The following is a 15,725-nucleotide window of genomic DNA, read 5'->3' on the forward strand; positions in this document are numbered from 1 at the left end:
GAACACTCCGCCGGGTCGTCGGGGCCTTGTTGGGAACCGGACTGCTAGCGCCCGCTGACGATTATTCCAAATACTCTACCTACATAATTCTCCGGAGGATCTTTCCGCAGCGCCTGAGGCTTTGTCTCGGAAAATGTCATCATCACGAGCGGACTTGTCTTTGTTTTTCTCGGAGAGGTAGCCAATGCAATAGTAATATGGACGATTGTTCCTTCGTTCCGAACAATACGGCCTAATTTGGATATGGAAGAGAACTGATCATATATACAGGAAGGACCAAAAGCAGAAGAAAAATATCAATGACGCCATAGTATCATATCATAATATACCCCCCTGGGGAAAAGATACAAAAAAACGAAGAAAAAAAATAACAAGGAAGGGGAAAGAGACTCGCTCGCTAATACGCGTGATTGGGTTGGATTACCAAGTTCAAATGCTAGGGAGAGATGCAGGAACCGGCAAAATAGACTAGGCGGCATGCAGACCGAGGGAGGGTATCAAGAAAAAATATAGACAGACGCCAAGGAACCTTCCCATATGATTGACAAAGAAAAATGGTATCTCCAGCTCAGGAAACAAGATGGAAGTGTTAGTAAATACAAGGAAAAATATTTTGTAGATTCAACCCTCGAGGTAAAGAGTACCAAGAGTTCGAGGGTAGGGATATTAGGTGAAGAAGGAATAGTATTAACGTCCGACCAATGAAAAAATATAAGTAATCTAATAGAAAATCATTAGCTTTAGGTAAATTTTATAGTCAATGATTAGGGTAAATTCTCACCTTTTTTTTTTACCAGGAAAAGCTTTCCTCTGAGAAATCAATTGAGGAGACGTCAATGTATTTTCTAGCGGCAGCTCTGACAGCGTCGCTGACAGCACCTCCACCACAGACATTAACCGCCATGGCACCAACTTGCCGTTTGACAGCTTTTTCGACGATAATATCGAAATCCGGGCGTCCAGTGTAAAGCTTGACAACACCCCCACGCCCAGACCAGCTACTAGTGTGCGCTGCCTCATTTGGTTGGGTGATGTAGACATCAACCTCTACGACCTGCCTAACATTGGGCATTTGCAGAATCTCCTCGAGCCAATCAGAGACCCACTCAATATTGTCTACACTCCTGACAACCCAGACAAGCTTGATCCTCTGCGTCGCTGCAGTGCCCTTGTTGTAGCCGTGTAACAGGTGTTTCACATACCCAATACCGTGGGTAATCCCGACCCCTCCAGCCACGAAAATTGTGGTGCCATACGAGTCGAATGAGTGGTGCCCCCCGTAGGGACCTTCGAACATGCCAACAACCTGGAGAGGAGCCACCTCACCCTTCTCGCCGTCATTGCCATTATTAGCCTTAGCTGCCGCGTCGTAGAGTTTCTTGGTGAAGCCGCTGTGCTTTGATATGACAAAGTGCATTGTGGTCTTGGTTTTCAGTGCCTGCGTCGTGACTAATTCCCGGTGATAGACTGGCAATGGGGGCATGCTAAGACGATGAAGCCTAGAGGCGGGGCGCGAGCTATAGGTGCTGTTTCGGTTGTTGTGATGGTGCCCCTCAGGGCTCAAATGGTGCGGGCTGATCTCGTAGGGGTTTCCGCCGCCAGAGCGCGGCGTAGATAAATGCTGGGCGTCATGCTCGCGCACCGAGACCATAGAGTCGACCTTTTCACCGGTCTCCGCCGCAAAAATTTGACTTCTTCGTAGATCCTCGGCGGTGCCGTGTTCGACCCAGGTTGCGTCTTCGCTTTCTGTGAACTCCTGTTCTGTGGACGCCCAGGCGATCGAGAATGGGTGAGACTGCCACCAACCGATCCTGGGAATGTATATATATGCCTGGTGAGTTATGAAACATCAGTTAGCTGCAGGCTCAATTTGTACTACTCTATATGTAGAGTACATGTACATGTAGTATCAAAGTGAGGATGATGAGAACGTACATGTTGACCCGGCTTGAAGTCCCAAGGACGGACGAGCTCCACACTGACTCGTACAGCATTGGCTCCTTTGAGAGGAATAACCTCTGCCACGTTACATGAAACCTTGCCACCTTTCATCTTGATATTCCAGCGGAGGATCCAGAAAATTCTCATTACTCTGTCGAGCACCCAAATCGCGATGGTGATGTTCGCGTAGGTGATTTGCGGCAGCTGGTCAATGACAAGATGCCAGTAAACGCCAACCATGAAGAAAATGACCAGGATTTGGTGAAGCGATAGGAAGAACTCATAGTTCGCGTGTCGAAGGGGTGATGCAGATGCTACAGCGATCAAAGCAAGTGCAATTTCAGCCTGGGTGAAAAGTTAGAAAATTCATTATTGTTGAGAGAAGGGGTTGTTAGAATATTCGCACCATCAAGCCAACTTGCAAAAACGGTGAGATTTTGTATGCTTCGGCAACACCAGACCATCCAGATTGGTCAATTTTGTTTACTGTCCACGCACCCATATGTGCAAAAGATTCTAGGGCGACGATCCTGCCAATCCATCTGTGGAACAAGTTCCATGTGTCGAAATTGACCTGGACAGCATCACCAATCCAGTTATTTCGCACCATACAAACAAATAGTGGGATCATATTGACAGTTGCCATGACCCCAGTCCTTCCTCGAAATTCAGCGACTAAAGATGCCTTGGTAGGGGCTCTAAACTTTCCCTCTGGCCCGATTGAGCCGTTCCATGGCAAGGCGAGTGTGCAGTAAAGAACATTGGATAGGATATATAGAAATAAGTAGATGAAGTGAATGCGAGAGGGGAGAGTTCCAAGATGTAACCTAATCTTGGATCCACAATTCACCATCCATGGGTTATTATGACGAAGTTTGTGGAGGGGTGCGAGTATGAGATGTCGTCTGATCCAAACGAGTTTCTTTCCTGGAGGCAGGGAGTAAAAATGAGATGAAGAGGCCGTATAGGAGGAGCTGACGGTTATTGCTAGTCTACTATGTTGAACGCTGTGAATATAGATCCGGAAGAAAAATAAAAGGGCCAATGATATTCCTAAGGTTGAAAAGAGATATGTCCTATTATCAGAGAGGCTGGTTAGTGATGGCTGAACGAAACCCAACATTCTCATCATATCAAACACGAAGATAACTTACGAAAACATCAAATTCTCAAAATTATCCACCCCCGTCAACCCCCACGTGAAATTGACGATATCGTTACTCATCCAGTTGACGTCTGGAATTGCTTCCCCTTTGAAAAGGCCTTCAGCTCGTCCCTCCAAATTATTGAGTTCTTTTGCTCCCACAGAAGTCAAGAACTGCGATATTAAACCGAACGACAAAATGAGCGGTAAATTTGAGCTCTTCATGGCGCCGATAGAGACTATTTGTTTATTCCGAATCATCGTGCAAGGATCAAAACTCCGCAGCCGAAGCCAGGGAGACGCTGAATTTTTCTGTTTGGAATGTTAACAAAGAGAATGCCGTGAACAGAGGGGAGATGAGAGAAAACATCAACAAAATATGAGGACTTACAATTGTTTTCAGTAATACTGAAACTAAAATACCTTGCGTTTCGTTTTTTTTTCTTCTTTACTTCGAGCGAGGTCCTAGAATTCCAAATTCGTTGACCAGTTCGAATGGTTGCGGTACTTCCTTTTGTAAGTTTTTTTTTTTTATCTGCATGTATGTCTCGCAAGGTCAAAGTTTAACTTACAGCTACGGGATAGACTTGAGTCACTGTTTTGCTTTTGATCCACTTCCCACCAGCTCGTGATCGGACGTGGGAGAAACGGTTTGTTGTGGGTGTGGTATAAGATTTGTAAAGAGTGTGAGGATGACGATTTCGACGATCAACGACCAATGCGTATGATGATGACTAGTGATCACCTTGATGAAGGCAACGGGCTTTAAAATGTACTTTGGGAATCAGGGGGGGTTGATGACTTGTGAAGGAAGTACACAGGAGGGGACGTCGTTGTTGGTATATTATAGGCCAAACCATCCCCGTCCTCGCAAGACCCGCATGAGCCACGCCCGTACACCTCACTACCCACAGATTTTTCTTCCTATTCACGCCCGGTATGTGCGTAAGGATCTATGGAACCATGTCGTACGATCTTGTAGTACCAAATTCACGTTTTTCATTGAAGAGAATATTTCCTATTCTGGAATTCTCACGCATTCATATTAATGTCCCCTTTTCCCGGTCCCAATCACCGCAGCATAACTCTTTCTCTATTCATCGATCAGTTGTTTATCACGACTTCTCAGGCCAGTTTCTTTTTTGGTAGCCGGGGGTGCATATTCCTTACGCTGTGCCTTCCCCAGGGCCCTTGTTGGATTGAATAAGCTCACTGGATGAAAGGTGCAGGTTAAGACACAGACGTGGTACTTGTCTCTCACGTACGTACCTTGGTTAACCAATATATATCCAAAGTACTATAGTGAATGCAGCTGTGTGATAATTTTGTTGCTGATTGAAAAAACTTATCGATTGATTGCAGGATCCGAGAACGTATTCTCTTATGCCTGTCCAAATATACGCCTGGGTCCGAGTGTAGATCCCGTATAGGGAGCTCCTAGGTTTCATGTCTTTTTTCCCACATTGCTATCAAAAACAACTGCTTTGTATGAAATTTAATTATAAGCGTATTATGGCGCTAGAAGTAAACTTAAGCGTAGACACCGGACCGGTACATACAATACAGTGCTAGAAGATTACCCCCACCGGTGGGAGGCACAGCCCCGTAGACACACGGAGTGACCTATTCAATTATGGATTACGGATGGGCCTTGTAACTCTTGGTATAATATGTTCCTACTAGTACGCTTTCGATCCAGTCAATAAATTTTCTTGCTTGTATCATTAAGTTTTTTAATATAAGCATCGTGAAGTCTGCGATAGATCCTTGCATGGAGGTTTTCGTCAAGGAATAATAAACAATGTATTACTGTGCCTCATCCAGGATCTTGGCGTTTTTTCTTGGCAAGTGCTGCACCCAACTTGTCGGAATAGCCGCATGCAGATCCCCACAGATGTCAGAACGCACGGACTATCGGTCCGTATCTATCAGAGACGACCAAATTGTTCAGGACCACCAAGGGTGGTAGGCACATATCCCTGAGGAAAGAAGTGAAATCATCTCTAAAAAAAAACCCAGCTGACATAAAAGAAACGAAACTCATGATCTGCCCGAAAAGACAAAGAGACTCGTGATACAATCCAATTGATCCTCCCAGCTCGGTAGTACGGGCCCCGTTTCCGTACTATCGGAACAACAGATTTTCCGATACTGGTTCACAAACTTCAAGCGGTCGTGGCGGGCCTAACTGCCAGAAGGGGAACGTACATATCGGGTATGTATTTCTCATCTCTTTATTGTCCTCCATCAGCGCCGTTGCCGCAATGAATATTCTCCCGTAAGGTATCGTGATCCGTTTGGGGATGCTGGAACGGGAGAATTCCCTGGGTTTTCATGGATAGTGTAGATTGACGCCATACAAGCTCTGGGAGTAGAACGCCCAAGTTAGGTACATAGATATAAAGTTATCTGACATCGGGTAATTATCCTCGCTATGGAATGTAGTGGCTCTATTAACTATCAGTCAAGACGAAAAGCAAAGTCATCAGTGATCACTCGTGCAGGTCGATTGCAACTGCATGAGATTTACCCATATTCTGATTCCGGATAACTGGTCGAAATGCAGTCTTTTCTTTCTCTGTCCTACTTGATAACCTGATGCAATTATCCTCCACACGCTTCGTAGAGCACACCCCACAGTCTAGATCTCAATTACTCCACGAAATCTTGATTGGCCTTTTTTTTTTTTTTTTTTTTTTCCTTGTAAAATTATCCTGGTAGCAAGACGCATCCGGATTCCAGTGTGTCCTCTTGTGCTCTAAGATTGGGTGCGTCAATTAGCTTTGAATACATGTACATCTAACTTATCAAGGAAATTATCATCAAGGTATGGTAGAATATTCAGATGTGACTTTGATGTGATGTTAGTTGATGACGTTGCTGAGTCAATGTCAGCAAGAAGTTCTTCAATTTCTAACTAGATACTAGTCTAAACCCCACCTCAACGTTCCTCCCTTGCTCAACATCTGCCCCCCACCCCTCACAAATAGATATCCGAGGTTCAAACTCGAGATATTCTATGATACTCTTTTCGATTCTTTCGTCCACTGGGATCATATGTGAAATCTCACCCATTCACACTCGATGACTCGACTTGAACGCAGGTGCAATAAAGGCTTTACCTGTTAATTGGTCCATCATGCCATGATCAGGTAACTTCATTTCACGTCTTTGCCGTTCTCCGCCTGTCGTTTGCATGTTTTCAAAGCTAATTCTGGTAGTTACTCATGGTAATCCCTATTTGGTGGACGAATGGGTGTTTATTTTCACGGGGGAAATAGCGCACCATTCACGATGCGCGTTTTTTTTCCTGCCTGATACTCCGCTTTCTCCCCTCCAAACCCCAACTTAAGTCTTTCTTATGGAGTTGTGAAATATACCGTGGGGTTTGCGGGGGATGGTGGTGGTTGCGGGAAGGGACACCGCTGTTTCTGTGGGGAGTGGTAGCGCTTCCGTTTTAGGCACAAACAACTAATTAGTTATCTCTGAATTGGGCTTCATGTTCCCATTTGGAATAATGCCATTGCAGCAGTATGTTAACACTCTAGTACTAATGTCGGCTGTCGACTCTGCCCGCAGAAAGGTTCTTTGCTCCTTCGAGAATCTTTGTCTTTAGTGTAGGATCCGCAACAGTCAGTATTACTCTACTTTCAAACGAGCTTCGCTTGTCGCAGTGCTTGGCCCATCTGTTTCAGAAGAGCGAATGCAAATTGCGCGAGTTTAGACATAGATATCAGTGCAGTCCTGGTAACAGCTCGGTTAAAATAGCGAAACTCTACACGAAAGATAATATCCGGACGTTATGATCCACGAGCAAGGGAGTGCCTAGTATAGTAATACGAAACATGGCATGCACGGAACAAGGGTGCCAGACCAGGTTTGCGGTTTCAATCTTAGTAGGTTGGTTTTCTCGGCTCCTTCTACATACATTATATCCTTCTTCGCCGTAATCCTCCGTATTTTATTAGGATTTACTAATCCCCTAAATTACAGATTGATATACCATGCAACACGGCTCATATGCATGTAGACGTGATGGCCCCCAAGGGAATGTACTATCATACCGTGTACACCGTTTAAATGATACAATATCTTCCCTCGGCCAGTCCCGCTCCGCTATTATTACATTTCGCACAGACTTGACGCCGTGAAAGCGAAGAAAGGAGAAAGATGTGAGATGCACGATACAGCTCAATTGCTTATCTTTGTGTTTCATTTCGGTTCATGATCTGATTTAACTTTCGTTGATTTGGCCCCGTTCCCTCCTTTCAATTCTGAAATATTGGGTGAGTAATATTACAGAAGGGAGCTATACGATTCCAGGCGTCAGGGTATTTTGATAGTCGGAAATCCGCTGGGGCTTTCCAAAGAAAGGGAGGGGAGGAAACGTGGGAAGTTCAGGGACTTGTCAATCAACCAGTTCCCGGTCCATGGGTTTAAGCTTTCTTCCAAAAGAGATTGCCTCTAGCTTCCACACTGGGTTATAGTTTATAGTTACTCTCAAAAATGTCGAAAGCCTGGTTTGGAACTCTGAATTGGTTCCTAACGTGAAAAAAAAAAAAAAAAAAAAAAACTCTCGGGAGAAATAGTGCCCGAGTATACTCGACGCATTTTACTCTAACGTTCTCAAAGTTATCGATATACTCTCTCACAACCCCTTGCGACACTCGGGACAGTGACAAAAAAAAACATAATTTCCATTTATCGGTAGACGTAATTCTCGATCTATATTCCAGACACCCCCTTATGCAGGACTAACTGCAAAGATGGAATGATTTGTGCTAAGCTGGGGCGAGTTACGGGACGAGTGAAGCGAATGCTCCATTCGGCCGAGGCTAGACACCACTTTCTGTAGGCTTACAATTGGTTTATGCAACCCAAGGATTGAACCACTAAACTATCGAATGAGATGCGTTTTGGTTTTGGATTTCTATGAAGCGCCTTACTTTGAGGCAGTGCTTCAAAGGTGACGAATGACCACAAAAGTTGAGATGGAGGATGTGTTGACGGCTGAAAATTATATGGAGTAACGATTGAATGAGTTTGGGTTTAGAATTTTCAAAGCTCAGTTTCTTTCCAGTCATGGTACTTACCACTGACTTCCCGTCCACGATAAGAGCTTTCCCCCCCTCGTTAACTCAAACTTCATCACTTTGGTCATAACCTCCCCAAAACAATCAACAAGGCTCGGAAATGTCTCTCGACTGAATTTGGAGCTCGGAGGGTCTAGGTTTGGGTAAGGAGGCACCTCTACCCAAGACTTGAAGACTCTGACTTCCACAATAGTACTATTATCCTCTACTTACACACTACAATAGTTTACGGAGCCCAAATTATACCAATTATATTCGTAGTTATTTCTTGAGGAATCCATATTTAAAGAAAACTGTCTACATATGATCTCGCGAAATTTCTTTAGCTTAGTCAATTCTCATCTTTAACTCTGCATTTCGTTTGTATATTAGTGGGCGAACATTTATCCCTTGGATATGCCATTAATGAGCAATGGTCATAAATCCAATGCCGGAAGTTAAGTTTATGAAGTAGTCCCACTCGGACACCCTGAGACCGAATGCGCATACGCTTGTTCTTATCCTTCATTCTCGAAGGAGCCTCCAAAGAAAAAGGGTGCAAGAATATAAGAAATAAAGCCTAAATTATCTTTTAGAGGTCTAGATATAGAGAGCGGCGGTGTTCATCCCATGGTTAGGGAGTACATGGAAATTAACGATATCATAGTAAAAAGGGAGCAGATAAGCACAAGGTTTGCTAAAAACTGAAGAGATTGGATTCGGTTGGTTGAGATGCATCTGTACAGCCGATGTTTGACAAAAGAACAAGTTCCACCAAACGTGTGTTCAGGAGCAATATAACAGAGCCACTCTAACGAGCCCTCGGCGGAACAGAATGCCGATCGTTGGGCGCTCATGTTAGAATTTGTCTTTCTCTCAATCCCAACGTTAAGCCTTCCCGACCTCCTCCCTTTATCACACAAGGGTTGGTTGGAGGTTATTTCTAAGCCACAGTCAGCTGATGTTGAACTTATATACTCCCCATGGAGCAAATCTAAAAACCCAAACCTAAGAAATCCAAATTAAACGGGAACAAAACCGAGCCGTAGTGTACGTTCATGCAGCCCATACCACCAGCGGTATCGGGATTCGGGAAGCTGCAGTGCGCGCCTTCTGAGCGAGATCTGTCTTGTGTGTACATACACATGTATGAACCCGTTTGTGTCTATAATTGAGGTTGGTGACGCAACCCGCATATTGCGAAAGCCTTGTCTTTGGCGCATATCGAATAGATGTGAACTTGAGTGGAGAAATCATAGACTATCACTCGTTTCTGTGGAATATGACTGCCTTTATCAATGAAGTTACGTAAATGCCGCTTCAGATTCCATGACGCAACGCGTACAATGCTTGCTTTTGACGAGTGTCACTGAAGGTATCAGCGTGCCGCTTTCAATGAGCTAAGTGCATATTCCCCGCAAAATGACCTTGCTGTCTCGGAGCTGCGTAGTAAGCTTAAGTGGCACCCTAAATTCCACTTTGGGTGATGCACACGAGATGGGATTTTGTCCCGGGAAACTCAACACATGAGAAGACCATATGAAGGGCAGACTAATTCAGGGAGATGATTAAGTCGTTTTAGTAGCATTTTCACATGTCCTGGGCTCTGCCGTATGCATGGCTAACGGTCAACATAGAAGTACACTGGTGTCCGTCCTGCACTGGCAAAGATAATCGTGACGGAAAAACCGTTGGGTGGGTGATTTATTTTGAATAATCTTTGGCTTATTCGGATCTCCGGATCTTGGGTCAAGCTGATTACCGAGTTATCAATCAATCAATCAAGACCTGACTGGGCTATAAATGCGAGTGATCGCCCGTGATTCTATATTTATTGTTTTGATTGGTGATTCGATGTTAGGCATAATAGATGGATTTCTCCATACGTCCGATTGAGACGTGGTTAGGCTATGGCGGTCTCAAGTTTTACTGAGTACATATACTTACTCCCACACGCGCATGTAGCCCGAATTAAATACAAGTATCAGCATTATATATGTAGTTCATTTCACCAACCCGCGCATCATCGATCCCCAGTAGGCCTAGCTCTTCGTACGGAGGGCCTGGCCATATCTCTCATCGATTGAGTCAGCTACGTGTTTTCAATACCACAACCGTCGCTGGATCTAGATTTTAAAGGCCAGCTATCTCGATGCCGCCGCCAATCACTACATGTGACTATAAATAATCTTCCCAATCTCTGTCCACAGAGTCCTCTCAACCCGGTACATATATATCTGTACCATATATTATATCATTATATCAACTATGGGAAGGCTGTCCGAGATCTACCAGGGAGTGCGCGAGGACGCAAGTGACTGCTGGGCCTCGCTCTGTGGGTTCCGATTCATCCACCTAGTTGACCGACCCAGGAACTGCGGTGAGAGCCGCCGGAGAAACGGTGTGGATGCGCCGGTAGTGCCTGAGGAAGGGGCTGGCCTTGACGGGCAGGGGCCTGAGTGGCAGCCGCTGGTAACGGTGCAGCCGCAGCCTGAACCGCGGCCGGAGTCGAGTAGCTTATTGCAGGATTTGCGGGTGCAGAAGTAGGTTTTGTCTGGCCCTTAAGGGTAGGTGGTGTTGTATTCGTGAATCGTTGGCTGACTGGTTGTTGGTGGAGTAGTCAACGGGATCGATTGATGAGAGCGAGGATGGGGCGTGGAACTGGGGAAGGTGAGTCGGTTTATCATTCTGCGTGGATAGAGCCGGGTGCGCAGGTGCGGATAGAGTAGGTTGAATCTGATCTGAAACGGGGGGTGGTGTTGTATTCATTGGCTGACTGTTTTTTTTGATGGTGTAGTCAAGGGGAACAACTGGAAAGAGAGAGGAAACATGCGCCTAATGTTCAGGGGTCCTTGGGTACCCGTTTACAAACACAAAGAAGTTCTCCTACTCCACACCGTTTTTATCCCCCAGATCAGAGCCCTGGATCTCGTGTAACTGGCGCCACCCCGCAAGCCAATCGGGTTGATTTTCGAGATCTTGCAACTGATAAAACCCCGGAAACCGGTCAGAGGAACCTTGTGTCTGCTGGAGTCTTCCAGTCTGATGAGGTCAATCTTGTACGTGCTGTAACTGCGAGTAGCGCGGTGGTCCATTTCTCGGGTTCCAAAGAAAAGTTTGAAAAAACACGAAAACATAAAAGAAAGCGGGCTGCGAGTTTGCCTCTAGAAGATACGACGAGATAAGAGTCATTACAAAATTCCTAGAACTACAACTAGGTGTACTACGACTGAATCCATATAAACTACATAAGTTGGGATCGGATTTGTGTTATCTTGAATACATATTGTATGCGTCAACGAGAGGTTTTCTGTAAAATTCAAGTTTACGATTCGGTCAAGTTGAGACTCATTGTGCGTAATCTTTGGCTTTGTAAACTATTAACTGATCCAATACTTGCTGTGGACACAACTTATTCTCTCAGCCACCTCGTTGGTCGTAGATACCAGCCACCACAAAGACCTACAACATCCGAGTGATATACGATGACCTGGACCATTGCGGCATCAACCACCAATAAGTGGTTGCATCTAGCTCTTCTTCTCCTATACAAATTGACCTATGTCGTGAAGATTAGCGGACCTAGCCGTGAGAACCAATTCTCATGCAAATATAGCTGGTTTAGGTTAAGGTTTGGGCGAAGTAGTATATGTGTAGCGATCTGGCCGCTGGTAGTGCTGTCGATTTCTTGCTTGTATTACAGAAGTGGAAGGAGATTTGAGAAGAAGGAAGCCTATAACCGGGCCTAGATAACCACTTTTACGGCCTTGGCCCTTGTACGGGCATTAATCTAGATCTACCGCCGTTGATATGTACGGTGTAGTTTTTCGTGAGTTGATAATTGCGGGTTGTAAGCGCGTCTGCACGCATGGGAATGTTTCTTAGATCTAGATGGACAGGGGGCGAGAATATGTATTAATGACTTAACAAAAAAAAGGGTGAGAATACGTCACGGAGTTCTCGGGCGAGTGATAATGTGTGATTCTGATGGCACGTTGGTTGTGGTGGTGGCTAGCGCTGTATGCGCCACAGTCTACGGGAACTTTATCGTAACTTCAGATGCATTAACCTGAGGAAGTTTCAATTATGGGCGGTGGCGTGTAGAGTATCTACTCTTGGGATCTCGGGGAATATTTACAGGGAGTAGAACGCATATCATTCCAGCCCGGCGCCCTCATCTCATCATCTCATGTCTCGTTATCCGCAATAAAATATAAATAAAAAAGAGAAACTACACTGACTCTACGGCTTAAGCTTAGCTGGGCCACTACTTCGGCACGTCCGCCATCCCATACCACACCACGACCATCATCCCTCCCACGGCCGCGACACAACTAAACACCAACGCCACAATCCCCCTCGCCTCAAAGCCCGCCGGTAGCGGGTCGGGACTCCTATTCTCCCCAGTGAGGTCCAAAAAGTCCACCTTATTCCCCGCCGCATTTCCCTCCGTCGACAGCCCCTGCGCCGTGCAGATATCGAGGTGGTCCTGCGGCACCACCTGCGACTGCAGCTGCGGCGGCGCTTCGACAAATGTTGTGGCAAGACCGGAGACGATGTGCCATTCGAGATGGCAGTGGAAGAACCAGACGCCTGGGTTGTCGGCGCGGAAGCGCAGGACGAGGTTGCCGTTGGGATTGACGAGGACTACGTCGCGGCGCATGGGGATGGCGGGGTTGTCGTGGGTCGCGGTGGGGTCGTAGGCGCCAGCGTCGTCGGGGCTGCGGTAGATTACTTGGAAGTTGTGGCCGTCTTTGGGGGGTTGTTAGTGTTATGTACTAGGCTGGGTAAATGGGGTTTGGGGGGGGGGGGGAATTACGAAGATGGAAGGGATGTTTCCCTGGGTCGAGATTGTTGATTACAATCTCTATCACGTCGTTGTGTCTAAGGATATGCGAGTTTGTGTTATAGCCATATATCACCGGGTTTGTGCTGAGGTTTCCAGAGGATAGGACGGTGTAGAGAGTTGGGACTTTTGGGGCGACGTAGGTGATTCCTGAGAAGAAAGCACTAATTTATAGGTTAATAGGAGAGATATAAATGGAGTTATCGAAGACATACTAGTTTGCTCCATCTCCAAGATTATCCATAACAACATCCAACGTAATGGAAGTCGCCGGGTTCTCCAGCAACGGCTCCTCATCCACCGGCTCCAGCAAGAAATCATCAAACGGATCAAACTCCGAAATCTCCTTCGCGGGCGGATTCTCATTCCTCGAATCGTAGACCAACCACCCCGTCACGTTCGACTGCAGCCCCTCGGGAACCTGGTCAAACAGATCCTACCCGGCAAACCCTCGTCAGCCACCGGCAACCAGCAACTTGGAAATGAGAATTTAGCAGGTAATTCGGCGCACATACCTCGTCCATACTTCCCATAAACGGGAAGTTACTACTCGTGTCGTTCCCCATCGTTACCAACACCGCAACCCTCTGCGCGGCCGTCAGGTACAGCATCTGCGCATCCATCGGCTTCGTGTAGACGCCGTCAACCTCGACAACCTGCATGGTGTGGCCCTCAAACCACACATAGTGCGCCGCAAAGGCACCGATGTTGATCAGGCGGAAGAGGTACGTCTTGCCGGGCTCGACAGAGACGGTTAGGTTCTGTGTTTCGTTGATCAAGGCGGACTGCGGGACGGGTTCGGCGCCGGTGGGGTTGGCAACGGAGAGGAAGCGCTTAATGAGTGATGGCATCTGCTGGTGGTACCAGTCGGAGAAGGTCAGCACGATCTCGGAGTCGTAGAGGTCCTTGTGTGGATCGTCGGGGTCATTGACGATGAAGGCGCCCCGCAGGCCGTCGGGGTATTGGCCCTTCAGATGCGAGTGGTACCAGTATGTGCCTGGCTGGTCGACCTGCGGTTTTGTGGTTTCATCAGCATCATGAAGCCAGCATTTATCTGAAGAGAAAGAAAAAAAGTTGAGAAGGTGAATACCTACAACGAAATCATATACGATGCTCTGTCCTGGCGCAACCGCGCATTGGGTCACTCCCACGGGCCCATCCATGTAACTCGTCCCATTCATGAAAAGACCGTGCCAATGCAGACTTGTTTTCTGGTCTCCCAGGCCATTGTACATATTCACAATCACCCGGTCGCCTTTGTCGACCTCGATGGTAGGAATTGGCCATTTTCCATTGATACCGATGACTTTACGCTCAAATTTGCCGTCGGGGTTTGCGGTGGTCCAGGTTATGTTGAAGTCATAGGTGACGGTTTTCGAGAGTACGCAGGGGAGGAATGCTAATACAGGGAGGAGGAGTGGAAATAACATTTTGGCAGGACAATTACTCTCGGGGGAGAAGGGGAGGGTCAGCTCGCAATGATATGGGGATTAAAGTTAAGATGGCGCGGAAGATTGCATAGAGGGCCTAGCTGAGCTGGCTATATGAAAAAGTAATATTTGGAGTTTCTGTTGTTGGATATAATATAGGGTTGACAACAAGGCACTTGGGGTGGTCAAGAAGCTGCTCGTGTGATGCTGCCCACCTCAATTATTATGCTTTGTGAAAAGTAATTGTGAAAAGCAAACCGGGCAGCGTACATACGAACATGTAGCCACATACCGTTGACAAAAAGCCTCGGGAATAAAGAAGTAAATTTGTTAACCCCCAGCATCATTGAGACTCGCCTTGTAAATCACTAGCTAGTACCAACTCAGCCTACCCACATCCAGCAGAAAGAGAGCGAAAAAAAGAAAACTCGGAACCCATGCGATTTTAGCTAACGGAGTCCCAGAGAATTCAAGTGTTTCACATTACTAGAGTTCCCCTACCTACCCCCCCCCCCCCCCCGTGGCCAGTGTGTAACGGGCAGCGTTCCGCGCGGATTATCTGATGGCTCGATGGTCGTTGGTCTATGGTTATCGAAGATCAGGCCTTGGACCGAAAAAGAAAAATGCAGGGAGCCAAAAAAGAACGCCCCTTGAGCAGTCTCGCTTGCTTGATCCAATCGTAGTGCAGGTTGGTGCTAGTTATCTCGAACAATCAGCAGATAATTGTGGTGTTATCAGATGACACCCAGCCGTTTTGGTACAGTTAACTGATCTAGAGACCCTGGGCCATCCAATGCCGAAAGCCGTGTGGATCCTGCTGGTATCTAATCTATGCGCGATTTCATGGACATCGTAGCTACAGGGTACTAGGTAGGTACCGGTACATGTTGCCCAGAATGTCTTTCCTGGAGAGACTTCTTACCCAGAACACATACCTAGCGACTCGCCTATGTATACCAAGAGTACCAAGAGTACCAAGAGTACCAAGAGAGCTTGATTAGCACCAAGAGAGCTTGATTTTTTCCATCCCTGTAATTCTCAATTATGAAGTATCTAAAATCTCTCTGTGTAACCCGGGTGCAAGGATCACCACTAAAAAAACTCCCACCCCCCCCTCACTGTTGGTGCCTCTAGCTGAGTACGAGACGGTTCTTCCACTCCTGAAACCCCACCACGATCATCTATTGTGATTTCGATTGATAAGATGGTTTGATAATCTCCTGCAATCAGTTCATCAGACAACCGGTCGTTAATGCAATGCATGTTTTAGTTCCCCGCTGCTAACTAGCTGG

The 15,725-nt window shown here is 46.5% G+C and overlaps 3 protein-coding genes across 3 annotated transcripts; 1 reads left to right on the forward strand and 2 right to left on the reverse strand.

The window, feature by feature from the left end:
• Positions 1–790: 790 nt before the first annotated feature.
• Positions 791–2,572, reverse strand: LAJ45_02204 (uncharacterized protein; the record flags this gene model as incomplete). The annotated part of the gene is made up of 3 exons (XM_046111796.1): positions 791–1,831; positions 1,936–2,286; positions 2,348–2,572. The coding sequence occupies 3 exons, from the start codon at positions 2,570–2,572 to the stop codon at positions 791–793; spliced, it is 1,617 nt and encodes a 538-aa protein (XP_045974696.1).
• A 7,853-nt stretch (positions 2,573–10,425) lies between these two features.
• On the forward strand, positions 10,426–10,704 carry LAJ45_02205 (uncharacterized protein; the record flags this gene model as incomplete). The annotated part of the gene is made up of 1 exon (XM_046111797.1): positions 10,426–10,704. One exon carries the CDS (start codon positions 10,426–10,428, stop codon positions 10,702–10,704), a length of 279 nt encoding a protein of 92 aa, XP_045974697.1.
• A 1,720-nt stretch (positions 10,705–12,424) lies between these two features.
• Positions 12,425–14,433, reverse strand: LAJ45_02206 (uncharacterized protein; the record flags this gene model as incomplete). Its single annotated transcript, XM_046111798.1, has 5 exons — positions 12,425–12,909; positions 12,977–13,167; positions 13,219–13,439; positions 13,519–14,013; positions 14,098–14,433. 5 exons carry the CDS (start codon positions 14,431–14,433, stop codon positions 12,425–12,427), a joined length of 1,728 nt encoding a protein of 575 aa, XP_045974698.1.
• Between the last annotated feature and the right edge of the window lie 1,292 nt (positions 14,434–15,725).

This window comes from Morchella importuna (genome assembly GCF_003444635.1).
Source record: "Morchella importuna strain M04M26 chromosome Unknown Morimp01GS004, whole genome shotgun sequence".
NCBI classification, from domain to species: Eukaryota; Fungi; Ascomycota; class Pezizomycetes; order Pezizales; family Morchellaceae; genus Morchella; species Morchella importuna.